This window comes from Rhea pennata, chromosome 2 (assembly GCF_028389875.1).
Source record: "Rhea pennata isolate bPtePen1 chromosome 2, bPtePen1.pri, whole genome shotgun sequence".
NCBI classification, from domain to species: domain Eukaryota; kingdom Metazoa; phylum Chordata; class Aves; order Rheiformes; family Rheidae; genus Rhea; species Rhea pennata.
Genome location: NC_084664.1, coordinates 10,182,488 through 10,209,773, shown reverse-complemented (window position 1 = coordinate 10,209,773; position 27,286 = coordinate 10,182,488). Strand labels below are relative to the sequence as shown.

Genomic DNA, 27,286 nt, shown 5'->3' with positions numbered 1-27,286 from the left:
CAAAACCCTCCCGACTCCCCTAAAACCGGGGGGGCCGCCCCTCCCCCGCCCTTCCTTTCACACCCTCCCGCCCTTCCTCTAGCTCCGCCCCTCCCCGGCCACGCCCCCTCCCGACCGCTAGCCCCGCCCCCGACCTTGGCACGCCCCCTCGGTTCTAACCCTTGCGGCGTTTGGCCCCGCCTCCCGCGGGGGGCGGAGCGCTGGCCCCGCCCCGCAGCGAGGCCGGTGTGCGCGCGGGAGCGTTACATCGTGACGCAGCGGGAGGGGGGGCGGTTGAGCCGGTCCTGCCCGCTCTTCCTCCTCCTCCTCCTCCTCCTCCTCCGCCGGACGGTGACGGAGCGGCGGAGCCGCAGCCGGAGCCCCTGGGCCGCCGCCAGGGCCGGGGGGGAGCGGCCGGCGCAGCCGCCGGCCATGGTGGCCCGCCCGCCGCGGCGGGGGCAGGAGCAGGCGCGGCGGCGGCGGCCGCCATTGCGCGCGGGGGCCGCGGGACTATGAAGGATGGAAGCGGACGAGGTGACCATCCGCGAGCAGAACTTCCACAGCCAAGTGCGCGAGTACACGGTAGGCGCCGCCCGCCCCCCCCCCGCCGCCGTGCCGCCGCTGCCCGCCCTCTCGGCCGCCTCAGGCGCAGCCCTGCGGCCGTGAGCGCTGCGCGGGAGCCGCCGTTGCTGCTCGCGGCCTCGCAGCCCTCCTGCTTTGCTGCCGGTGGTGGGTCCCGCGGCACGGGCCTTGCCTCCGCGTTTCCCTGAGCCCCCGGGGTGTCTCCGTGCCCCACGGTGTGCGAGTGGAGAAGCGCGGGGCGGGAGCGGCGCTGGGCTGCGCCGGGCTCCTCGACCTGCTGCGGTCAGGTGCCGACCTGGCGCGTAGCCGCGGACGGAGCCGTTGCGGTTTGATCCTGGCCCGCCTTGTGATCTGCAGGACTCCTCGGAGACTGGAGAAGGGCTCTGGCGGGGCTCGGCTCTGTGCCGCTTCGGTTCGGGGTGGAAGATACGTGCTGCACCTGGGGGTCGCGCAGTTCTGTTCTGCCCCATGCCACCCTAACTCGGCCGGCTGATTGCTTTCTCTTTGCAGTTACTAGTGTGTCAAAATGGATTTCTGGAATAAAACTATGATTTCATAACTTAGATTTATTTTTCAGCTATGTCAGGAGATGATCATATATATTGCTCTTAACTGATCTGTGTGGGCCTGTGGAGAGGTTGTTGTATAAAGCAGACTTGATTAGATCCCTGGTGTATTGATTTCTTCTACATATTTTAAGAATCCAAATGTTAAGAACTCTTTTCGTTTGGAAAGTATTATATTTTCTGAAACTTTTTCTTCAGAATATAGAACAAGTCTGTATGAAGAGACCTCTTATTTAAAGAGATTTTTCTGAACCTTCCTTTTCTGTGAGTGGATGTGGGGTATGTTTTGAGAGCAATGACCAGTGGAGGGGACTGAAGGAATAATCTTTTTTTCTGTAAAGACATCTTTAAGCATTGTCTTTATCTTGTTTGTGATATGAAAACATAGTTTTATATACAAATTGTGCATCTCTTCTGGATTCTAGAATCCATCTTTTTCTCTAGTATCCATTTTTCCATATGTATTTATTTGTGCTCTAAAAATCTCTTTTATTCTCTTCTCCACCAGACACCTATTCCAGCATATAGAACGCTGTGTATCATGCTTTTGTACTTTGTGAAGATGCACAAATTTTGAGTTTGAAGGAATGGCTATGTGCAGCCTTTCCAGGTATTGTTACAAATAGCCAAGATGTATAGAATCCTACAGGAAGGAATCATCTATGCTACTATTCTTCTTTAAAGCGTTTTGAGCACCTTAGAGCATTTGTTAACTCTTCTTATCCATGTAGTCTTATGAGAAATCACATATAACATCATGAATGTGTATTTTTAAAGACACAGTGATGCTTTATTTGGACAACAGAGGCAGAATATTCAGTGAAAGACTTGTTAAACCTGTACTTTCACCTTTAGTTTAGTGACAATCCATCTATGTTTTTGTTTCAGCAGTTGGGGTGATGGTAAGAATATACCTTCTAAACCATGCATTGGTACGGTTGTATTTTTGTCTTTATATATAAAGACCACAGGGTTTTATGAGTATATATTGCTGCCATCTACAGCTGAGTAAGATGGGCTCATGTACGACCTTCTTGTAGGTCGTAGGCTTGCGGCAGTATATTACAAGTATGATTGTTGCATGGACTTCTATTTTCCTTATGGTCAGTCTGAGCATAACGAAGTACATGGAGCACATCACCTCAGCACATCAGAATATCCTTTCCTAAAATAAGCAATTAAACAGTGTTGTGCAAAAAAAAAAAAATTTTGTACTGTGAGCAAGGGGCAATGGGTATAATCCCTCCTCAATTGGAGGACGGAATGTGCTCCACTTTTACATGTGCACAGGACTTTCATTCCAGCTGCAGGTGCAGTGGAGGCAGCAGAGCTGTTAATAGGAGGTTATGAAGTTTGCTGTGTTGTGTTAGAGTGGAAGGAACTTCTACTTGCCTGTTTTTATATATATATATATATATATATATATGTATATATATATATATATATAATGTCAAGTTTATGCAATCTGGCATATCCTGATGCCTTTGGATACCGTTATTTGTCTGGCACAATCTTTGTTTTGCTGAAAAATAAAAACAATATTTTCACGAGAGAAGAGGAACCAAAGCAAGTTGATGTAAATAAAACTGTTTTTTTTTTTGCTCTCAAAAGATTTCTTCATTTTTTTCTTTAAAAGGATGTAGAACTTGCAGAGTCTGCTTTTTGATGAGACTCTAAAGTTATGCTAAACTTCACTGTAATGCTTCATTTCTGTTGTACCTGTTTTCTGAGCTGGCACACCACAAATTTTCCCATAAAGATGTCTTATATAACAGGAGTCAAAGACTTGTTATCCTTCTGCTAGTGGTGTCTGTCTCTTTTTCTGTAGCTGCCAACTCCTGATAATTTCACTTTGAAAGAGAAATGCTTCTGACATGCTTATAGAATAAGGGTAGTAACAAGCTTTTTAATAAACTCCATAGCCTACTTTTAGTGTAACTGTCTCTGTGAGCTAATGCGTAATTGAACTGAGGCTTACTCATCTCTTGTTTGGACTGTCAGTGTGGTACCTGTTCCTGCAGGAGTATACCTGTTTGCAAGAAACTAGTCTACCTTGTGTTTTGTTGCTTTGTTAATGATAAGAGATTAAGGCTCTAATCTATTTTCAGCATGGTTCTTCAAATGTTAATCTACTGTTTTGAGAACTTCTTGTTTGGAAGAGTTGTGGAAAAGGAAAAACCCAAACAGTTTCAGAATTGAAATAATTTTTAAAATAAAAAATAAACATGGAGATTGAAAACCCAGTGTAAGAGACTGGAGACATAACAGAACCAAGGTTTTGCTCCAAGTGAGTGGGAGCCCTGACTTCAGTGCATCTGGAACTGTGCTTGGCCCTAATTGGAAAGGATATTTTTCTGAAAAACAACTTTAGTTGGTTACGAAATACAGGAGGGTGTATGTGTTTTGTATTTGAGCAACAATTATGTGAAAGAATTATAGTAGGTTGCAAAGGCCAGGAAATGTCGTCTTAGTCTGATACTATCTGTTATTTTTGTACCCTTGGTTTGCCTTTCTTAATCACATGGATTCATTTAGTGTGTGCTGAGATCCTGCACGTCCATGGAAGATATTTAAGCTTTTGGGGAACTATTTTTTCCTAAATGTCTTGTTATTATATCTGTTTCTATCTCTTAATTAAAGTGTTCCAATTTTTGCTAGCTTTGTTACACACTGTTTATTTCAAACCAAGCCATGCAAGTGCGATGGTTTTGTTTCTGTCTTTGTGTTCCTCTGTATTTACTTTTAAAAATATTACTGTTTTTTCACTTAGTCTTTTTTCTGATACTGGTTTATTTTTTAATTTAGGTGTACTTTTTGATATTCCATTTAAAAATAATTTTTTTTTGAGTTGTAACTGTATTGTATTTGTTGTAAATGTACTGTAACAATACATGCATACACTTGATTATGAGGTTTCCTTGGCAAAATAAATGCAGTGTGCTTGCATTTTTATTGTGGGCAAACTGCAGAAGAAAGCAATTTGATAGCCATAAAATTATTAGTTAGAAAGCTTAAGAGCAAGTCTAGTATATTTGGAAATGACTTAATTACACTAAATACATCATGAGAAAAATCAGTCCTGGCAGAATAGGTTCAAATACAAAAGGGCTATTATAATTCTAATTGCTTCATGCAAGTTTAGGCAGATGTTGAAGCTGGTATAATATGTAGTTTAATGATTAATGTCTAATGCTTTCATATGAAGAACTAAGTGTTTTAGGAGGTGTTAGACTTTAGATGCTAATACTTGGAAAAAATTAGTTTAGTCTCTGCTTAATGCAATTCTTTTTACAAGAGGGCTCTTTTAAACAATATCACTTTTAAACTTACTCTTCCTTCAGCTATATTAAGGGTTTTTCCCTGTTACAGGTGATATGATGGTTATTTAATAGGGGGACAAATTTCATATCTAAAAATAACTTCCAACAGTTTAGAAAGGTCTTTTTAGATAGTTGCAACTGTGTATGTATTTTGGATTTTTGATTGCAAATTCTAATATCACTTTTTTGGCCCTACTTCAGGGCAGAGAGATGCTTAGGATTCTTCTTCTATATAAACTAGTGCAGTGTGGTTACTGCTGGCATTTGTCCCATGTATGACTGAAAAATAAGAAAGCACATCAGAGCCCTGTAGTGCTTTTGGTAATGTGGTATTGTTCTTGACCAGTCCTGCTTCCTTAAATTTATGCCATGAACAAAAGCTGTAGTCCTCACGGAGCCTTTTTCGTGCCAGATGCTATGTTATTCTAGTGCTAGGCCAGAAAGGAAATGCTGGTTAGAAGCATTGGTTGTTCCCAAGAACAAACATCAGAAATGTTTAAATGTTTTTTTTTGAATACTTGTACAAGTTTATCTTTTATTCGGTAAAACTGATGCCTTTCAGTTTTTAATCTATGCTCTGAAAATTTGAGCAATAACTTGTATCTTAAACTGCTTATCTCACGTGTAATTTTCTCCTGCATTTTTCAAATTGCAGCTTCCCCCCCCCCCCCCCCCGTTTTGGAAAGGAACTTCAACAAAGAATAAAGGAGCATTTCTGGCAGTGACATGAGATGTAAACTTGAAAGCTAGGTGCACATTTAGTTATGTATATAAAATGTTGGCATCATTGTATCATCTTAAAATACCTTTACTCTGTAAACATAGGTGCTATGCTCTTCTTTTAAGAAGTGATGACTCATTTTTTGACTGCCAGTGCTGGAGGTCAATCCTGATGCATCCAGCTGGAATCAATAGGAATCTCAAAACACTTGGCTGAGACAAGTGGATAGAGATGCTTATTCCCAGAACAAATCAACTTTTGGAGAGTTCCACTTTTTCCATTTACATAAAAGCATGGAAGACTGAAGTGTAAAAATTGTTTCCATTGCTTACAATTCAAAATAATTCCTTTTGAATGCTTCTACATTTACTTTGTAGTAGCAGTTGACAAAAGGAGGGGTATATTTCATGGAAGGTACAGACATCCCAGAAAACTTAGCCTTGATAATGACAAGGTGCAGCAAGGAGTTAAGAGATGGTGAAGGAACTGACAGCAAACACATCAAATTACTGTGTAAGACCACAGCTGTTCTGTCTTGTGTGGCTTCTGTTGGCCTGAGTGGGTAGCTGAACAGATTGTGTTACTGTGTTCTTTACTGTCTGTACTGTGTTATACTTATTATTTCACTGTGTTATAGTTGCTTTCCTACTTCCTTCATAACAAATAATGACATGTTAGAAACTGAGCCAGGAAAAGCTGTGAAAGTGCTGACCTAGTGCATCTAGATTAGGTTAGTATAATGATACTTTACAGCTCAACAGTTGAGAAAAATCATCAAAAAGAAAAACCTAACTCTTGTTTCCACATCACTCATTAATTTGATACACAAAAAATCCCACAAAAATCAAAATTAGAATTATTTTTTTCTTAAAAAAAGCAGTAGAAGTAAAGGACAGGATTAACTAAATTGGGGATGGATGGTTCAGTGATTATAGCACTTGATTTGAATGTGGAAAGGTTGATTTATTTCCTTGCTTGATGTGGATGTAGGGTGGACTTTTGAGTTATGTCTTCCAAAAATGATGTACAAGTCTTCTTGAGGCACCTGCTACAGTCTGGGGTGTCCTGACTGGGTGAATGTAACTAGGCTCAGGAGCCATATTTAATTACTGCAGCTACTGACTGACTTATGCAGAGTGAAGCAATGTCAATGCAAACTTGGGGAGGGGTTTTTTTATGAGTATGAAACCTAAGTGGGGGAAACTTATGAGCAGAAAGGTGGGGTTTTTTTTTCCTTTTTTTTTTTCTTCTCTCTGAATCTAGGCCTGACTACTTTGCTTCTTCAGGTAAGGTTTCTAAGCACGTTTGAACAGTTTTCAACAGCTGTAGTCTCTGTGGAACCCAACTTTTCAGCAAGCTTATGTCTAATTCCACCCTTCTGCCCAAGAGACAAACTTATCCCAAATAAGATTTTGTTTGGACAATTGGTCAAATATTAGCTGGAGCTGAATGAGATGGTGGGATATAGGTGGAAGGTGTTAGGGGTTATAATGAACATCTCAGCCTTTGCTATGATGTAGGGATGCTGTGTGTGATTGACTCTAAGGCAAGAGTGTCTAGAAAGAGGTATCTCTGGAGATGTTAAGGAGGATTTGAGTGGCAAGTGAAGTGTTCAGCAAAGTAGCAGAGGAGACAATGGTAATGTTAGAGAGGAGAGAGAATCAGAAGTGTATTACCAATAAGTTATGATAAGTGAGCGAGACTGGTTCTAGGGTTGCATCCAATAGCACCTGGGGTTAAGGAACACTGTCTAAATGAAACATTTAAACACTACTTAAAGGTTATATGGGTGATCTTTTTGTTAAAATGCAGTGTTTTCTCCTGTCCTGTCTTTCTCCCTTTCCAATTGGATTTGGCATTTAGTGACATTAAGGAGGGCAATGATAATTCTTGTTAAGGAAGTCTTAGCTTTTGCAATGTTCTTTACTTTCTCTGCCCCTCCCTGCTCCTCTTACGCTGAAAGTTTTCCTATAAACATGAACTTACATCAAATGACATGGGACGCTGACTTCTTTGGAACCATAAACCATTAATGTTTAAGAGCTTATGTAACTTACAACATTGGAACAGGAGAAGCTTTGAAAGTCGTCGTTATAGATTTTATACATATAACTATTAGAAGCCTTGGTTGTTGTATCACTGTAAAATCTAAGCTTGCAGGTGGGTAGAGACGTCCTGGAATAAGATGCTCTCCTGTAATTTCCTTTATTAGTCGTTCATGTGACAATTAAAATTGCTTCATGCTTTCAGTAGCTTTGGTCTAGTGCCTTCTGAGACCTGGTTTGCTCCCATGAAGGTGGTGGCAAACACATGTTGATGTCTCGTCGGCTTGGCGTTGAATATGTGCTGTAATGTTGTTGAAGTGCTTCCTGCACAAAGGTTCCTAGTCTCTTGATTGACTGAAGATGGCAAAAGTTGTTTCTAACTTCAACAGTGATCCAAGAAGAACCCCACTGCTTTGTGCTGTTTTAATCTTTGAAGCCTGTGGTAATTGGGCTTCAAAATATTTTGATTGGCTGGAAGATGTTATTCTGCAGCACTTTTTTCAGTTCATGTTCATATTTCATGCAGTTCTCTGCAGGAGGTAGCATGCATATAAATGGCACTGAAGCCTGTGTACAGGTTTGAATTTCATATACCGTGGTTAGAAGCAGCAGATGTGCTTGATTTTCCCCCCCTGCCCTGTTGGCTCAGAGGGGTGTGCTTTCTAGTGTTAGACTCTGGTTATCATCTAAACATGCTGCTTCACAGTTTTATTGATGATCTCAAGTGCCTGTTTTGCCTTGCATGTTGCATATTTTCCACTACCTAATTATAATTTCTATTTTTGACATACTTAGCTGATATGAAGACCTGAGGCTGATGAGTTTGTATTAAATTTGCTGATAGCAATATATCTAAAATTTTCTGAGTTTTGGAGACTAACTTTACATAAACATCCATTTTTTATGAAATAGTCTGCATAATTGGGGGAATTATGAAAACATACATGCATTATAGTTTAAATGTGTGGAGTTTTTTTGTGGGAAAAGCTGAGATGTACTGCTTAAACTCTGAAATATGTATAGGAAGGAAAGGGAGTGATTTTAGATACATTAGGAAGAGAAAATTTGGTAACTATCTTTTGAGATAGATGCATCTTGCTCTGGAAATTAATATTAGCTGAAGAAGTTGTATTAATACATATGTAATGTTTAAGACTTGTGTATTAGTGAGGCTTCCCTGTCAGTTTATTTTTACCAAAAATGTAAATGATCTTATAGAATTATGGAAATTTAATGGAGTGGCTACATATAAATGATTATTGTAGTTTGGCTGTAAAAACATTGATATTTGATATTAGAATATTTACATGGTCATAGGTCAGTGGTAATAATGTTAATTCTAGAGGGATTTATAAATCTTACAATAATTCTGAAAAATATTCTTGAATCCAGTTGATGGCAATGTTGCAGTCCTTCAGTGCCAGAGTGAAATGTTTTGGGATCATAGTTTTTAAATGTATTATTTGGTATAGAATATACTAGCGTCTCCAAAGGTGTGTTAGGCCTATTACTATGGCTTGTAGAGGAATCTTAGAAAATGAATGTTCATCGTTACACTTATCTCCTCACTAAATTACTAACTTAACTTTTTTTCCTTTTATCCATTAACATAAATACATTCTCATTTAGTATATAAAAGTGCATGTAGAAGTTAAATTAGTAAACTGCTTTGACTTCCTTTGTTAGCTTGAAGTGGGACTGTGCTGCTGGTAAAGTTAACTTGAAGACAATTTTTAGTTGTATGATATATGGAAACTACCTTCTGTGGGGCTGTGTTCTTTATCTTTGACTAGGCCATATTTCTATCATGCAGGATGTATTTTGACTTTTTCCAGCTTTCTGTTAGATCCTGGATTTTTTTTCTTTGTGAGCAACTCCAGACACCCAGCTTATGAACTTTTTTTTTTTTTTAATAACTTGGGAACCAACAGGGAAGAGGATAGGTCTAGCTGTTGTGCATGTCTTAGGCCAAAGAGAGGTCCTTAGAGGAGACTTAAAATCTGTGTATGGGGAAATCATAGTTTTGGAGGGCTGTGTTAATGGGTAGTCAGTTCATCTGTAGTCATAAGACATGCTTGACATTCACAAGTTTTTTTGCAGGACATACTAAATGTATAAAATTATTTTGTTGAATTAAATTGAGCAAAGCTAACTCCAGAGTACAGTTTTCAAGAATAAATGATTCACATCTCCATGTGACATGTTCAAAGCAGATGATACTATGAATGCCAAGGTCACATTTGGAATAGAGCTAAATATTGTAGTTTTCTTCAGTGTGTGTACGTACATAGAAGAAACATACCTACAAATATATATATTTGTAGGTAATTTACTGTTTATACATCCAAATCAAGTGGAGCGCAGTGCTTGCTACTTGGGTGTCAATAGGAATTACAGGTGGAGACAAACAATTCTCCTTAATTACTTGTATTTTTTCCACTCTTTCTTCCTGCCATCCAACAGAAGTTGTTGCCAAGTAGGACAGTGGGAGGAAGCTTTTCAGTTGCTGTGTGGTATTTAAATACACATTTAAAATACTGTAGCAGCATGAGAGCAGTAATAGGTGGGTGTACACTGCTATGTTTAGTTGTTATTGAAATCAAATTTTAGAAGTACAGCAGTACTACTTTTCTGTAGTTTTCAAGCAGAACATTTGGAATTCTATTTCTTGTACATTCTTAAGCATTCCAGAGTGTGGTGTTACACAGATTGACTTCTTTCTTCTGTGCTTTTTCTATTTAGGGCAAAGGATACGTGCTGTAAAAGAACTGCAAGCAGTGGAGATACTCTTCACTATGCGTATAACCTTTTTCTCCCATATCCTTTGAACAGCAATGCTGGTTGGATGTAATAGTAACTTTTTAGTTCTAGCATAGATAATACTATAAAAGTTATTCCATTCTTTCCTTTATTCCTTAGTTCTCTGGATTGGCTTGATCTTTTGTTTTATACATAGCAAAGTAAAATGCTATTGACTGCTTCATGCCTGCTTTGCTCCTCCACATTTACTCTCCCAATTCTTATCTTTACCATGCAGTCAAGTAGGAAGAAATGATCACTTGGCCACTTTGACTTCCTCATGCTTGAAAGTACGTTACTCTTATTGAAGTTAGATGCTTTTAAGCTTCTCAGGGCTGGGTGTCTTTTATCTGCCAATCTCAAAATTGCCAGCAGAGGAGCTCTGTAGAGTGTTATTGTAGATTATCTGCCCTCCTCTTGATACCGTGAACTGATGGGGAAATCCCTGAACACTGGAGGAAGGTCAGTGTGTTGGTATTTGCCTGAGTGGAGTGGTGGATGTTAGTTCTGTCAGTTTGCAAGCCATGTCAGTCAGGCTAACCTAACAGCTGAGGCAGAGTTTCTTTTAAATGCAGGAAACAAAAGGGTAGAAATAAAAAGCTCCCGATTTTGTTACAGCACAGTCATACAGAGGTCTGTGCTTAGCCTAATGCTTTTAACACACTCATAAATGAACTGGAAAAGGGTGTCAACTATGAGATGTCAAATTCTCTATTCATATGAAATTATTCGGGATAGTAGAAATTAGTGCTGACTCTAGCCTGACCTCCTACTTAAAGCAGTGTTTGCTTGTGTTTTGGCCAGGCTGTTCAAGGATTTATCCAGTTGAGCCTTAAATCTCCAGGGATGGAGACTGTACAACCGTTCCACTGCTTGACTATCCTTATGGGGGTTTCCTCTTACATGCTATCTGAACTTCTTGTTTCAACTTGTGCCCGTTGTGCCTCATCTTCCCACCAGGCACACTCTGAAGAGCCTGGCTCTGTTTTCTCAGTGACCTCCTCATAGGTACTGGCAGGCTGCTCTCAGGTCCCCGCAAAGCCTTGTCATGTTCAGACTGAACCAGTCAAGGTCCCTCAACCTCTCAGCACAGAGCAAGTGCTCCAGCCTTTGACCATCTTAGTGGCCTTCCATTGAACTTGCTCCAGTTTTCAGTGTCTTTCCTATATTGGGGCTCCCAAAACCAGGTGCACTATCCAGGTGTGATCTAACAAGTGCTGACAAGAGAGGGATAGTTATTTCCCTTTATCTACTGGTTGTACTTCTGTTAACATAACTCAGGATGCTGTTGGTCATTTTTGCTGCCAGGGTGTGCTGCTGGACAGTTCCTGGAGAGCTGTTGGGCAGTATGCTTTCTTCCAGTAGGAACTACAGCTGTATTTCCTGTACAACAGTTGGAGATTAGTGTCATGTAAAAAATTTTTGATCTTTCTATACACTCAAATGTAGCTGTTAGTATGCATGCCCTAATTATAGTTGGAATGAAGGCTGTGTCCTATGTATCAAAAAACCTTGTGATTTACATTTTCCCCCTCCATTTTCTTCACATTAAAAAGCAGCTCACGCTTTTAGAGTGCATTCATTCTCAGAATGAAAGTGGAGCACTGCATCTGCACTCACAGCAGATGATGCCTTACCAAGCCAAACCATAAATTTCAGCGCTAAAGTGTTGAAGTTCATCCACATGGACAAATTAATGTCAGTTGATCTTTAGTAACTGCAAGTGGGATAAGTACAAGGTAATTTGAGTTAGTAAGACCTTTGCTTGTATTTAATGCCAAACTCTCCAGCGCCAGTCCCTGTGATATGCGCACAAACTGAAATGCATGTGGTTTGTCTGCAACTCCATCCTCACAGGAGTTCAGAGCTGTCTGGTACGGATCTGGAAGTGTGAGCCGCTCTGTGGAAGAGGTGGATACGAAATACCTAAGAATGTAGTGCAGAGCATTGCTAGACATAGCCTCACTTGGCAAGCCTTATATGTACCCTAAATCGAAGCATAAAGCATTTCCTTTCCCAAATGAAGATGAAGAGAGCTCCAAGGGAAAGTGGCTTTTGCTTGACCTAATAAGAGACTGGGTTTATTCCACTCACAGATGTAAATGAATTATATGCTCAAAGTCTACAGTTGTCTTAGTGTGTCCCTTGCTGAAGGGGAGCCCTTAGGTGTGGCATGGAATTCATGTGTTTTGTTTTCAGTTACTGTGTGGGGTATGGAGTGTGAAAATCAAGGGCTGTATCCAGGAAATACATAGGCAGCTGGTAGCTGAACTGGAAGAGGTATGCCTCAGTAGAGGAGCTGTGAAGCTAATAAGGAACTGCCTATAATGTATGTGGCACTAGGTGTTGTCTTGGAAGAAAGCTACTGTGGAGTTTCTCAGGTATTGGTATTAGGAGCAATCTTGCTTGACTTGCATGAAAATGAAATGAAAACTGCTTTTAGACCACTGTCAGCTTTCTGGAAGATATAGTCAGTACAAAAGAAGCTTAGAACATTGCACAGAAAGGACTGAAATTAATAGAGGTAGTATGAAATTCAAGTGTGGATTTTTTTTAAGGAAAAAAAATGTGATGCACTTTAACCCAAATAATGAGTTTCTGCTGCAAGTTGAGAGCTCATCAGCTGGAAGCAATTGAGAAGGACAACATGGATGGATTTAGTGATCAGAATGTAATTTTAAGTTACTAATGTGATTTTCAAGGTGAATTGGTTGAAGTAGTTGCAGTAAAGAAAGGCAGAGTTAGTACAATTATGTACAGCCGTAAGACCTTATCTGGAGTACTGCATATGAACCTCATCATCCATAATAAAGAAACATGAATTGAAAGTAGAACAAGTACAAGTAAGGGCTGTATTTTCTGCTGTACAAAAATATCCTGAAACAAGGCAGTCTGAAGAGCAAGAACGCAGGATTGCAGCGCGACTGGACTGTGGAGTCTATTCTTCTGCTATCATGGGTAACACATTCCTTTTCCCCAGCTTAACTGAGTTCAACTCTAAAAATAGTTAGGATGCTGGCTTTTGCTACTTGCTTTAGAAAGCTATTCAGCATGCATGGTTACAAATGCTTCTGGATCATAGATTTCACTAAGTATAAATGGAGACAAGGAATGTTTGAGTTTGCTTGTTGACTTGTTTTGGTTGGTACAAAGAACTTATTTCTGAATACTGACTTAAGATCCTAACATTTTTATTGATTAGAACTTGCTTATTTATTTTCATGTTGATCAACTATTTATGCATAAAATTGTTATTCTGGCAGAAGTAGAAGGTTAATTGTATCAAGCTATATAATTACACCTTATTGCTGAATTGCAAAGTAGCTGTCATCTAAAACTGGAAATACAGCATTTGACAGTTCACGTTACTGGACAGTTTTCTGATACTGTGCCATCTTAGTGGTACTTTCTAAGTACAGGACCCCCATTTTTTCATTGCAAGTGTGCTACAGATAAAATAGAAGTCAGTCATTTCTTTGAAGATACGAACAAGATTCTCACATTAAAACCAAAAATGAGCATAACTGTATCATATTTATTCAAAAATGTTTATACAGGAACCAGATTATTTGGGTCTTATAGCTTGCAAAAAATTTTACTGACCCTGTATGTGATACCTGTTTTTCAAAGATGGATACCTAAAATTAGATGCTGCTATCTGTAGCCTTGGTGTATTTTTCATAGGAAATGACATAGTATTATCTGTTACTGACAGCATAAGCTGTCTCAGAGTAGTCTGAAAACCTAAAGTTTTTCTCAGTTTACCTTTCATTCTTTCTGATTCAAAAATACATGGCTATGCTTTTTTGTTAAGTCAGTTTTCTATATCAAAAGCCTGTTCCTCTTTGAAGCAGCTTCTGGAAAGTTAGGGTAGTGAACTCTATGCAGATTATGCATTTGAAGTCAGAAATCTAGTTGCAAAATTTAATTTTTAACATCTATATTTAAAATACCACCACTATGTGTTGCCTGCTTGGAGAATGAGCAAAATTGCCAGCTTCAGACCTATGGCACAGTCGTACAGCTGAGGGAAGTGGGTAGGGCAGGTGCTGTGCTCAGACACTTGGCTACATTTTGCTGCTTTTCTAAAATGATCAGCTACCTGAGACAAAACTCTCCTTTTTTCTTTTTTCTTTTCTTTTCTTTTTTTTTTTTTTGAGTATTAAAAAAATCCCTCTCACCTGATGAGGCAATATACTCTTTTTGCCTCTGATCCCGCTGGTTTGGATGTAATGCAGTTCTTTAGATGTAAATGTTGAAGGGATGTCATTACCCTCACTCTTGCAGATGTACACAGAGACATTAAAAACTCTTGGCAATAGGGCAAACTCACTTTGCTACTAAAAACTGACTCAGTTGGACAAGTGCTTTGTTATGAGACTTAGTTGCTACTGGTATTGTGTGCAAGCAAAAGGATCCTAACAGTTCAGATACCTGAAATAATTTCTCAGTTTGTGATGTGTGGATAATGTTTCCTGCAGGCCTATAAAAAGAGCAGATATGCTGATATACAGCACCGTTCACTGTTACTGTTCAAGTACCAGTGAAGGTTAGGGGCCATCAGCATTGCAGCGTGCTTTGCTGTTTAGTTCCTGACTGACTTCTATTTTTAACAAACATCAGCAAGTAAGATTAGGAAGCAATGCTGAGCGTTTTTGTTTTTTTCCTCAGGGTCTTGCAGGGTTAAAGCTGTCTCACCATATGATTCCTCTCCTCCCCTCTACACCCCACTGTAGCTGTTTTAGTCTTGCTTTATTGTTTCTATGTTCCAGTGCCCAATCTTAGAAACAATTTGATGCCGGTCATGCTGGGCTCAAGGAAAGAAATGAGTACTTCTGAGCTGAGCAAGGTCCCTATCTTATCATAAGGGGGATTGTACCCTAGGCTTCCCTGAGCACAAAGGTTAACTTAATGTGCGACTAGCTCATGGTTAGATGCCAAGTTTAGGCAGATGAATTCCTCCTGTGTACGTGTCGTCACCTAGAATTTCGTTGGCTTAAGACACAATGGAAAGATGAAACACAACTGCTTGCTTCTCTCCACATCTATTAATAACTTACTCCAAGGTAGGTCTTCAAGAGCCTGTTGCACAACACACAGTTGCCCTTACCTAGGGCAAATGAGTGTTATTAACTATCCCTACACCCTTGTAGGGATGCAAGAGGTGATCGTTTTCACAAATCAAACAGATCTAATTTAAAAAAAAAAAAGAAAAAAGCACACTGTAAACAAGCCCGCCCCCCCCCCAACAAGGAGGGAACTTGCAGCTGATGAAGCTTGCAGGGACTTGCAGCTGATATAACACCTTCTGGACTGATTTAAATGTTATTTGCATGCTGGTTCCAATCAACTAACTTGATGTGTCAGCTCAGTGCTTAAATGAAGTGTCAGCTGGCTGCTTAGCTCTGGGCAACATTGGTCTTCATGATTCTTTTTGAATTGGTCTGACAACGCAGGTGACTCCCTGTGCTTTTTATGTGTGTGTGTGTGTATATATATATATATATATATATACACACACACATTTATTTATTTTTTTTCCTTTGAAAAACAAAGACACCAGAAACTTCATTTGGGAAATGCAATGTTATTTAGAAAACTATCAATGCACTAACTCTAATACTTAAACAATTTGGTTTTAGGACAATTGCTAACTGAGGTGGCTGTTTTTCAACAAATATTGTTTAAACTGAGCTATTTATACGTGTTTAACTTTCTGTTCATGTGTAAAATGTGTGTCAACACTTGTTTTATATTACGCTTTTGTCAATCTGAGAAATACCACATCACCACTTCTAAATTGTTGACACATTATTTTTTGCTTATTTGTATTATAATCAAGGCATTTCTTCACAACCTAACAAATACACCTTTTTCTTTCCAGATCTGTTTTCTCCTGTTTGCTATTCTCTACATAGTTTCCTACTTCATAATCACAAGATACAAAAGAAAAGCAGGTAAGCATTTTTTATGCACTCAAATTTCACTGTAATTTTCAAATGAATAGGTGATTCCTTCCCTTTCTGCCTCCACAAGCAGAAACTGTTTAGACCTCTGATCAAATGTGTTTCTTGGTCTGCACCTCCACTGTAGCCTGAACAGACCTGACTCCGCATGCTGCAGCCTTGCCCTTCACCTGCTCCTGTTGTCCCTGTTCCGGCGAGGCACCGTCCCCTCCTTTGTGCCAGTTTTGGCACTTGTCAGATCCTTTACTGTGCCTTCTAGTCACCAGGCAGGGGGAAGCACCCTGAAAGCCCTTGGAGCAGGATCTCCAGTGTTGTAGCTGGTACTCCAGGGCTCAGGGAGGATGCATGGCTGCTGGTAAAAGAGGAGGTGTGGATGACAACCATCACTGGTTATGCAGTGGCTTCCTGGCAGCCTAAATATTGAAGGTTTTGAGAAAGGAGGAAAGGGGAGAATTTCAAGTAGACACTTCTGTCTCCTCTGCTTTTAGCTCCTGTTGTTCCACTTCCCTGTGTGTGTGGTTATTTTATTTCATTTTATTTTTTGATAAGTATCTTCAAGTTGTGTTCTAGCATCAAAATTAGGTTCAAAGCTTTTGCTGGTAAAATGAAGTGGCCAATACCGCAGAAGGGGAGAGTAGTGAATTTAGTTTTTAAAAGTCTATTTTCTCAAGTACAGTTATTTCAATGATCTTTAACTTGTTCCTCATGATTTCACCATTGAAGTCTTATTCCCTGAAAAAATTATGTATTTTTTTTCTTTAGAAACATTATTTCTGAAACTGGTCTGCAGAGACCCCCATTGCTTTCTTCTATATCCCTTCTAAAGACAAATAACCACAAAAATCTATATAAAGTCACAGAATCTTTGACTTCTGAGTGCTTAGTGGGGACCTTGGTGCTCGCTAGTACTCAGTAAATCATGCTGGAGAGGTATGCTCATGCATGAAGAGCTTGGGACTTTGAACTTTAACTGAAAGTGCTTGTTGAGCTGTAGTTATCTGTGCTGTGATGGATTTACTTTTTTAAATGAATTCATCAATAAAAATGTAAAAACCTCAAACTGAGGAACCTTTTCAAAAAACAAGAAACCTTTTTTTTTAAAAAAAGCATAATAGCTAAACTAATGACTAGGATCAGAGGGTAGTGTCTAATCCTGATACGTACCTTGTATACTAAGTTACTACCATTTGGAGGTATGGAAGAGTGGGGAGGAACTGGTTTGACAAACAATGATGGATGTAGATAATTCTTGGCACTTGATCGCTAGTTGGGCTAGGGGAGGGAAGTGCTCCGATGCTGTCGTGACTTTCCGAAAGCTTTCGGAGCATTTAACTAGGTAGACTTCATAGCCTGCTAGGCTTCCTGATGACACGTAATTTAAGTTAGCACTTCTGGAGTTTCTTGAGGAAAAATTGCTTGCTGTTTCCATAACAAGCTCTTTAGCAAAAGTAAATCATGAGAGGCCTGGACTTGGTCTCTCAAAACACCATGAGGTTCCTGTCATGCAACAGGAACAGTAACCTCATGCTTTTAGGAAATTCTTCTGTGAAAGTAAACTATTTTGGGGACTACATATTTATTTCAAGATTACACGAGATTTACATAAACCTGCAACACCTGGCTCTTTTAATGTCTCCCAGCTTTTCCATGAGATGTAACTCAAATTATTTTTCAGTGAAAGAATTAAAAGTACAAGAAGAAAGCTAACTAGAAAATGATTTCAAATGTGTAAAAAAAGAACACCAAGATGTGTATAGAAAAGGATGTATCTTTTATTTATATTTCATCTGTGATTTATCTGTGTTAGGGTCCCCACTAAACACTCAGAGGTCAAAGATTCTGTGACTTTATATAGATTTTTGTGGTTATTTGTCTTTAGAAGAGATACAGGAGAAAGCAATGAGGGTCTCTGCAGAGCAGTTTCAGAAATAGTGTTTCTAAAGTTGGTAATATTTCAAAAACTCAGAATGTGAATTAAGAAATAAGTGAGGAAAAACGATCTAAAATGCCAAATACCTGAAGGGAAACTAGGGTATCACTTTAAATAAGAGTTGTGTGTGGAATAAATATGGGGAAGCAACTAAATGGTCATTACTGTTGTGGTCATGTTTTCTTGTTTCGAAAAAGATTCATTAACCCTGAAAATGAAAGATCTGTCCTGGGACTTATGTTGTTAGTTAGTGTGGAGTCTACAACTTTTTCCTGCAGCTTGTTTGCCCTAGAGCCCTGTGGAAGGCCCTTAGTTTTGATCTGTATTCAAATAAAAAAGTCAAATAACTTTGTGGTCATGTTGATTGAAAAGTGCTTAAAACTAGCAAAAGAATATGAAATCATTAATTTTTTATTAGAATCATTTTAAAATATTAATGCTAGTAATTTATTTTTGCTTTAGTAATTCTAAATTTTAAATTTCCACTAAATTATTCCTTCATATATATGTATATATGTTTTAGCCTGAAGAAAGAAAACCTAGTATTGAATGTAACCTGCTGTAACTTGATATATTTTTCAGATGAGCAAGAGGATGAAGATGCCATTGTTAACAGAATTTCGTATGTATCACTTATTTGCAGCACTACTTTTTCATGAATATGTGGCTATAATGGGAGTGCTACATGCTTCTAGATTAAAGAACAATTCCTTTTAAATATTATGGTAAATGGATTATACTTTTGGGGAAGGTAGAGGAAAAACTTGATCAAATAGCAACTTGGATAATGAAAGGCATGACAAGAGGGAAGGTGGTTTGGTCTACAGCTTTTTCACTTAGGCATGAGGACCTGATGCTAGAGGTGAAATTCAGTTCAAGACTTGTACCTAAGTTTAAAGTATTTAAATGTAGATATTTACATGTGAGGTGTGTTTAGGTTCTGCCTGCAGTCAGTGGAAGTCTTGTTAAAGGAAGCAGTGTAGCCTGGAGAACAAGTCAGCTCATCCTGAAGTAGACATCTGCATTTGGTCACCTGAACGGTGCTTAAAAATAGAATAGCAAATGAAAGTTAAATGCTTGCTGGACCTGCTGGTCTGCCAGTGACTCTCTCTCCTCTTCCTGTTCCTTAATAAAGCTAGATATTAAATTAGTCTCTCCTGTTCTAAATGCATGACTGAAGACTTGCAGAACATCTGTGAACTGTCACGACCTCTCAGTTACTGAATTTTACAGTTAGGATTTACAGTTTGCTGAATTATATGGACTTGCTACTTAGTACAATGTTCTCAGTTCTTCCACAGTGGTATTGTCATGCTATTGGAAGGAGAACTCATTGCATATTTCATTGATCTGCCTTGTACCTTGGGAAAATGCTGAATGCAGTGCAAGCTGTTCACTTTCAGTTGTGCATTCGTGGCAAGCTCAAAAGATGTGGAGATGATGATATGAGTTTTAGATGCTCCTCCTCTCAGTAGTTTCTGATAGCAACATTGTTTTTCTTGAATTTGAAATCCTAATTTACTGTAAACTACTTCAGATCTGGAGAGAGAAATACATTGTTTGTTATGTTCCTCCCAAGCAGAGAGGAGGATCTCTGCTTTTAAGATGACAGCTCATTAATTAAAGCTCCTCTAGGATTGAATGATTCTTATGGCAGCTGTGATTATAGCCCGATTCTGACTTTTTGAACATCCAAAGAGTAAAATTCTTCTTGTTAACTATTATGTTTTGTATCTGCTTTCTAGTTTAGCTTTAAATTACAGCAAATGTCAATTATAAAAACTGTTTTTTGTAAGACCATAGTGTCTTACAAACATAGTGTCAAGATTAGCACTTCAGAGTAATAGACTTTTGTTAAAATTGTTCAGTTATAAAACAGCTTCCTGTCCCTTAAGCTTAAGCTTTCTTGTTCCTCATTTATGCACGTTATTTTACAAAAACTACTAACTGTCAAATGTATGCAGGTTGACATTGCTTTATGTAGTGTAATTGTCAGGACATTTAACGACAATAATAAAAGTGGTGGTGATGGTGAGCAAAGCCACACTGTAGCACCTTGGAACACTTTAGCAGTGTTTATAATGTTATGTATTATAGTATCTCACAATTCTGGCTTAGCATACTTAAACTTCATTAAAAAGAAAAAAAGACAAAACCCCTCCAGAAACCAGCAACTAAAGCATGTAACTTTTCTTAAAGTTAGTCAGACTTTAGCAGATTTTTTTATATAGGTTAAGGGCTCCATGAATGAAAAATAGATTTGCAAAGACAGACTGTTATGGAAAAGTAAGAGTTCTAAAACAACTTACTGACCCCTTGTTGTAGAAGTAATCTATTTAAGTTCATGTTTTTTTATCAAACTATTTGATTTTTTTTAAAAAATTTTTTTTTAGCATCAGACCAGTTCTCTAAGTTTTTTGTTGGTCTTGCTTTTTGAGGAACACAGTTCTTAGTGCCTCAAGATGGCATTCAGTATAAATTGCATTTGGGATCTAAAAAGAATAAGCTTTTGAATAAGCATTTTGAATAATTCTGGCAATTTCTTTGTATTTGCAACTTTAAAAAAAAAAAAGGTCTAGGCTATGTGTTGATACATCTGAAAAAGCAATGTTTATTTTTCAGTTCAGTGTTAGAATACTAATTTGGGTGTTATCCTGCTCACCTTTTCAATCATTAAAAAACTGCTCTACTTTCTAAAATTCTAATAAGAAATTAAAAAATTTTCCACTCTGTGTGGAAGAAAAATTGAAAGTTATAGTTATCAGAAGGTATTCAGTGATTTATTTTATCCTGTGCATGACATATGAATTGAATGTATGCAGTTTCAAAGAGGGAAAAAATATGGTAGCTAACAATTATTTTCTGATTTCTGTAAACTACTTGGTATTTGAAAGTTGCCTTTTAAAAAGTAAATTGTGAAATCATAGCTTCTCCTTCCTCCTGCCCCTTTTATGCTGTAAGAAGCCCTCAGGCACTGATGATCAGGTAACTGCTTCCCCCCCCTGTTTGGAGCATGTTGTTGGTGCTAACAGTGGTGCCTTTCTTTAAATTTCAGGCTGTTCTTGAGCACCTTCACTCTAGCAGTTTCAGCTGGTGCAGTCCTGCTTCTGCCCTTCTCAATAATCAGCAATGAGATCCTGCTGTCTTTTCCACAAAACTACTATATTCAGTGGTTAAATGGCTCACTAATTCATGGTTAGTACTCAGCGTAATGTAATTAAAATGAATGATTTCATTATACATTCCCACATATGTTTTTATTTTTAAGCTAATAACCCCATTTTCATTTAAGATAGTAAATGAATTGTTGATGCGTTGTTGGCTGGTTGGTTTTGCTACTGTGTAGATCACAAAAGTATGTCTTCACTGTTTGTCTGGTGTGTGTGTGTGGTGTGGTGGTTTGCTTGTTTCTGGTGCGCATTTTTTGTTAATTATGCAGACTGAGGAATCTAAACCAAATTCACTACTTAGTTTCCAGCAGTTCTTATTCTGTATTGATATTCAAAGTAACTTACATATGTTCAATTTTTTTCCGTGTGTGTAAATCAAGGATCTGTAAGCCTGTTTGTTTATGATGATGCATATCAATTTCTTGCTATATATAACAAATTATTTCAAGAAACTTCCTAGTTACAAGCAGTTGGGTTTAGATAGCCGAATTCAGCTGTTAGCAGTTTATCTGCAAACAAGGGAAACTGTAGAATGTAAGTATATCAAGTATAGTAAGGAGGCACAGTCAAAATGCATTTTTTCCCTTGAAATAATCTGAGAAAATAGTGCAACTTTTATACTTGCAGGGATGATGCCTTAATGCCTGGTGGTGTGAATTTTATGTGCAGGCTAATATTGGAAAACATTCCTAGAACTATGCAACATGTATAATGGACACAGCCTCTGCCAGAGGATACTAACTGAAAATCATTTGGGCTGTTCCATGGGCCTAAGGGAAACACTGGTGAAGCAGGATGTATTTACAGTAGATTTGCCTGGAGAAAGAAGTACATAAGCTAACTGAAGCAAGCAAATAATTTATAAGTTAACTGTGCAATGCACTTTCTACTCTTGTGAACAGATAGTAAACTGGTCTTGAAGATATTTTTCTCTGAAGACTTGCATGAATTTTTAATTTGTCTGTAATGCTCATTTTTGCAAAATATCTAATAATATTCATGGATAGCAAATTGATGTTGCTAGTTCCTAGATTCCTGACTTGCAAGGTTTATAAAATAAGATTGTAGGGCTCTGCAAGAGATGAAATGTGGATGGTTGTAAGCAGGAAATAAGTGACAAGCAACATGCTTTCTCTTCTGTCGTCTTTCTGAAAATGGTTGAGTGTTTTTTTTTTGTTTTGTTTTTTTTTAATCTGGGCAATAAACAAATCCCCCCCCCCCAAGGAAGTAAGGAGGAACTGATCGCCTTGCCTGGGGTAACTGTGTAGTTTAAGATCTGAGGAAAGTGAGGAAGGCAGTAAATACATTATAATTTAAGAGAATAGACTTTGTCCTCTTTAGGAAATAAGAACGTGGGATTCCATGGGTTTATATAGCCATGTCAGCGGCAAAGAGACGACCGAAGAAAACGTTGTCTTGCTGCTAATGTGGAAAAGGCTGAGGTCCTTGGGATTCCCCTTACCTCTGTCTTTACTGGCAAAGTCTACTCTAACGCCTTGCAGGTCTCTGCCAAGTAGTGAGTTTTGGAGGAAAACGGGTGCCAGTCCTCAAAGAGGACAGAGTTAGATGTTAGAAGGAGGATGGCTAAGCACTAGAAGAGGCTGAGTGGAAAGGCTGTGGTATCTCCAGCCCTGGAGGTTTTTCAAAATTAACTGGCTAATACCCTGAGCAACCTAGTTGCATCTGCATGTTACCTGTTTTAAGCAAGAGATTGGACTACATAACTTCGGTGGTTCTCTCTAGAGAAGTTATTCTATGATCAATAACATCATGCATAGCGTAGAGGATTGCAAATTTGATAGGTCTCCTATTTTAAAAAGATCGAACTGATTTGCACTTTTTGCAGGGATTTAGCTGCTCAGAAATTTTTCACATTTGATACTGGAAAGTATAAATCTATTTAATGGAAATTAGTCTGTTCTTCTGTGTTTGAACTGATTTTGGAAAACGTACAATATGGTATTACAGAGTGAAAACTAACAAGTAATTTGAAGTTTTCACTCTACTTTTGATTTGCTACAATACAAAACAAAATTTGAGTTAATGTAGAAATCTGCCATAAGTAGTAGCTTTTACATAGGAAGGCCCTTACATTTTCCAGTGACCATCTGGTTCTGATTTAATGTGATAATTAATCTGTTGAAAATAGCATATTATGCATATGCAATGCAATTTATATTTCATAAGCTCATAGCAATGACGAGCATGGAATTAAGTTCAGCATCTCTTGTGTTTTCAAGTTTAGCTATGCATTGCGAAGTTTAGACTGGGGGGTAGATATGGCTGAATTAGAAAAAGTTTTATTGGAGTTGCTATGAAGATTTTATAAACATTACTGCACTTTTGGATCAGATCATCGGGTTGTGTTACTGCGATTTAACAAAATCAAATAGTGTGTCCAGCCATTACTTTGGGGAGAGGCGCCCTCTTGTGGTGTCTGCTAGGTTTGCATAATAATATTCCACTGCTTTATAAAAACTCTATTTCCTTATATTGGCATAGCTTTGTAAAGGTAATTATGAAATACACGTGCAATTTTTGAGACTTCATAGTGCGATCTCAAAGACTTAAATTCAGGAAACATTTGGCCATAGCTTCATAATTCTTTATGTCCAGCATAGCCTTTGCATACCATTGGCTTAATATTTACAAATATTATTAAATGGGAAAACTTGTTTTGTAAACTTGTAAAATTTCAGTTTTCTTAAATTTATCAATTATAAATATGGTCTGTAATGGAGATACTTGACTGTAATATTAAAGGTTTTTATATTGTAGACTGTTAGAGTAATTGTGACATACAGAAAAACAGAAGAATACATACTTTTAATTTTTAAAACAAGACAGAAAGCCCATAGCTGTATCCAGTTTAAATAACCTTACCTAATAAATGTTGAACTAAACCCAGAAATACTTTAGACTGCTGGATGCTCACTTGTGCTGTTGTTAGACATAACCACCAGGTGGAGGTAAAACTTAATGAAACTAACAGGAACAGGAAAAAGAAATTGCTGAATATTTAATCTGTTTGCCAGGCAGAGGATTTTAATTGTTTTTTTTTTTTGGCTTTCTTTATGGGAGATTTTCTTAGGTCACTACCCATGCAAAAAGTCTTGATAGAGTGCTTAAAGCTTTTATATGTTGTGATCAGCTCTTAGGTAGCTTTATCACATAGTCAATTTCCTAGGAAGTAAATATTTTTCTCTTTTTAATTTGACTTTTGAGTTATTAGGATAATAAATAAGGTAGGGGAGCAGGAGAATCATGAAGTTCTGAATTTGGTGAAGTAGGTGCTGGGTAGGAAGAACAATGGGAATCTGTTAACATTTGTGTGTTCATCTGGTGTTCTTACACTTACACTTCCCTCAAAGTATGCAATCAGCATTACAGTACGGTCCTTACCTCATAATTTCACATTTGTACTATTGCTCTGTATTTTGAAATTCTATAGATGTGGTTCCTATCAGCTGCTAATGTGTAGATTTTTGCATTTCAGCTTTTTTAAAAAATTGGCCCAGATATGCACTGTGCCCCTGCAAATGCCTCGTATATACTGTAGATGCTTGTTCTTTTGAGAACTGTTTTACTCTTTTTGCTTTGTAGGTGTACATGTGATAGAGCAGTTGAAATTTTGACAAATGGGTATACAGCCTTCCATTAGGTAACAAAAATCACTAGTTAAAGAAAACCACTTAAATCATTCCACCCCCCACTCTCCCCCACCCCCCCTGAAAAAAAAAAGAAATCTAGCAGTATTCATTCTCTGGAAAAAAGAACTACGTAGAATACTTCAGTGCTGTAGTAAAGCCTCTCCATGAAATTCATGCTGATGCTGCTATGAGTGAATGTTCTTTGTGGTAACAAGGGCTTCCTCACTGAGCAAATTCCGGAAGAAAAATCTTTTTAATTTCTTTGTTGTTGTTAACTTGAATTTAGACACCTTTAGGCAGACTTTACTTTAGCATCTGAATAATGCATTTCATATGCATATTTATTTCAGCAGCGTAAGGACTCATCTGTATTTCCTCATTGCCTAGTTCTATCTTTTTTTGACTACAAAGTAAAAGTTGTGTTTTCAGGCTGCAGAAGGTGTGACACTAGCTAAACCTGTTACCTACAATAGCACTAAATTGTGGGCAAGCTAAACGTGACATTCTGCACAACTATTGATATAGTGGTGATGAGATAAGTGTTTAGCCACCAAAAACTACTGGGCTGTTCAGAAAGTTTTCAGCTCACAAAATCATAAAGGTTAATAAATCTTACTGATCTCCTTAATAGAGACGAGTTGTCAGTCTTTGCCAGGAGGGTGCATTGCTGGCTCATGGTCACCTTTGGTGTCTACTAGGACCTTTTCCGCAAAGCTGCTTTTCAGCTTGTTGAGCCACAGTGTGTGTTGGTGCATGGGGTTATTCCTCCCTAGGTGCAGGACCTTGCGTTTGTCTTCATTGAGCTTTATGAGATCCCTGTTTACCCATTTCTCCAGCCTGTCAAGAGCCCTCTGAATGGTGGTACAACCATCAACCACTCAGTTTTGTGTTGTCTGCAGACTAGCTGAGGGTGCGCTCTGTGTCCTCGTGCAGGTCACTAATGAAGGAGGGAGTTGAATAGTATTGGTCCCTGGGGCTCACCGCTAGTGACTGGCTTCCAACTGGGCTTTGTGCTGCTGGTCACAACCTGCTGAACCCAGAAGTTCAGACAGTTTTCAGTCCACCTCTTAGCCCACTTACCTACTGGTACTTCATTAGTTTGTGAGGATGTTATGGGAGACAGCACTAAAGGCCTTACTTGAAGTCAAGCTAAACAACATCTGTTGCTTTTCCCTCATCCACTGAGCCAGTCCTCTCATTGTGGAGGGCTGCTAGTGCTTTATCATGATACCCTCTTTTAATGGGGAGGTGATGATAGTGTTTGTGTATTGGTGATGTTAAAATCCATGACTTGTCTTAGTTTCTCTTGAGGAAGAATATAAGTGGTAGGGAATACAGAGACTTGAAACTTCTTGAGATTCACTGGTGAGAAAGTACTTTGTTCAGAAAAATTTTAGAACAAATATTTAAAGATCCCTGCAGAAACAGTGAGATATTATGGAAGTTACTGACTTAAACTTTCAGTGTCTTCCAAGGTTTCAGAATGTTGCTGCTGTTTTAAATTGATATTCAAATTTTCCTTAAAACTGAAGAGCATTGCACATAGAAAGTGGTATTTTGCAGCAATGACTTGTGAAGAACCCAATGCATCCATAAAATCTTGACTTTTGTTATACTTGTATGTATATTATTTTGTTAAAAGTAAGGAGAGGGAATGTAGTATCTTTTAAAGATGAAAAACCTACAATATATACTTTTTCTTATTTGTTGCAGGCTTGTGGAATCTTGCTTCTCTTTTTTCCAATTTATGTTTGTTTGTGTTGATGCCCTTCGCCTTTTTCTTTCTGGAATCAGAAGGATTTGCTGGCTTAAAAAAGGTAGGAACATACTGTTAAACACTGTATGGAATAATTACGGTATACCTTCTATTTTAGCCCTTATTTCCGATGAAGCTAGTATTACAGATTTGGAATAATTTTTGTCACAGAGACCTGCCTGTGTGTATACACATGTGAGCTCTCACACAAGCAGGTAAAGTGAATATGCAGTATCTGACTGCGAGTAACTAAGGGAAAAAGCCCTTGAAAAGCTACAGATCAAGAAGGATTTTTTTTTTCCTTAATGACATGCTTTAACTTTTAAAAAGATTTTCTTTGAGGAAAATTGTTTTGGTAACATAAATGCCTCTTCTTGATGAAAAGAGATGAAAAGCAAACTTTGTGATTATCTCTAAATGAAAACAAAAAAGTAATATAGGAGAAAGAAATTTAGGGGCCTCAGGTGGCTAAAAATATACGACGTCAGAACTGTTCCATTTTTAGCAGGCTAATATTATGGAGAAGAATCTAAAGGTAACTTTATTTGCTTTACTCTTTAAAAGCAAAACTGCAAAGAAGCTAAAATATTATATTAATTTCTGTAAGTAAGTGTTGGTCTGATAACCATCTATTTCCTTTTTAAAGAAAATGTGAATGTTTAAAATGCAGATCATTTACATTTGCTAGAAGAAGAAAGAAAGAAAAAACCCAATGAGTCAACAGTGGATTCCTGATGTGATCTAAGATTAAAGATTTTAGGCCTAAATTTAAGTAATAAGATGTTACAGAAAATTGGAACTT

General features: G+C 38.3%; 1 protein-coding gene across 4 annotated transcripts in view; it reads left to right on the top strand.

The window, feature by feature from the left end:
• The first annotated feature begins 272 nt into the window (after positions 1-272).
• Positions 273-27,286, top strand: part of LMBR1 (limb development membrane protein 1) — a 70,658-nt gene continuing 43,644 nt past the window's right edge. For 3 of the 4 annotated variants that reach the window (XR_009957545.1, XM_062568829.1, XM_062568828.1), the window contains exons 1-5: positions 273-561; positions 15,897-15,969; positions 18,491-18,530; positions 20,964-21,103; positions 26,442-26,545. Coding sequence is in view for 3 of the 4 variants with exons in the window: in XM_062568829.1 (XP_062424813.1) it covers positions 499-561; positions 15,897-15,969; positions 18,491-18,530; positions 20,964-21,103; positions 26,442-26,545 (420 nt within the window). In the remaining variant the exon portion in view is untranslated. Of the gene's footprint in view, positions 562-15,894; positions 15,970-18,490; positions 18,531-20,963; positions 21,104-26,441; positions 26,546-27,286 lie in introns of those variants that run through there. The other variant, XM_062568830.1, reaches the window with a different exon arrangement.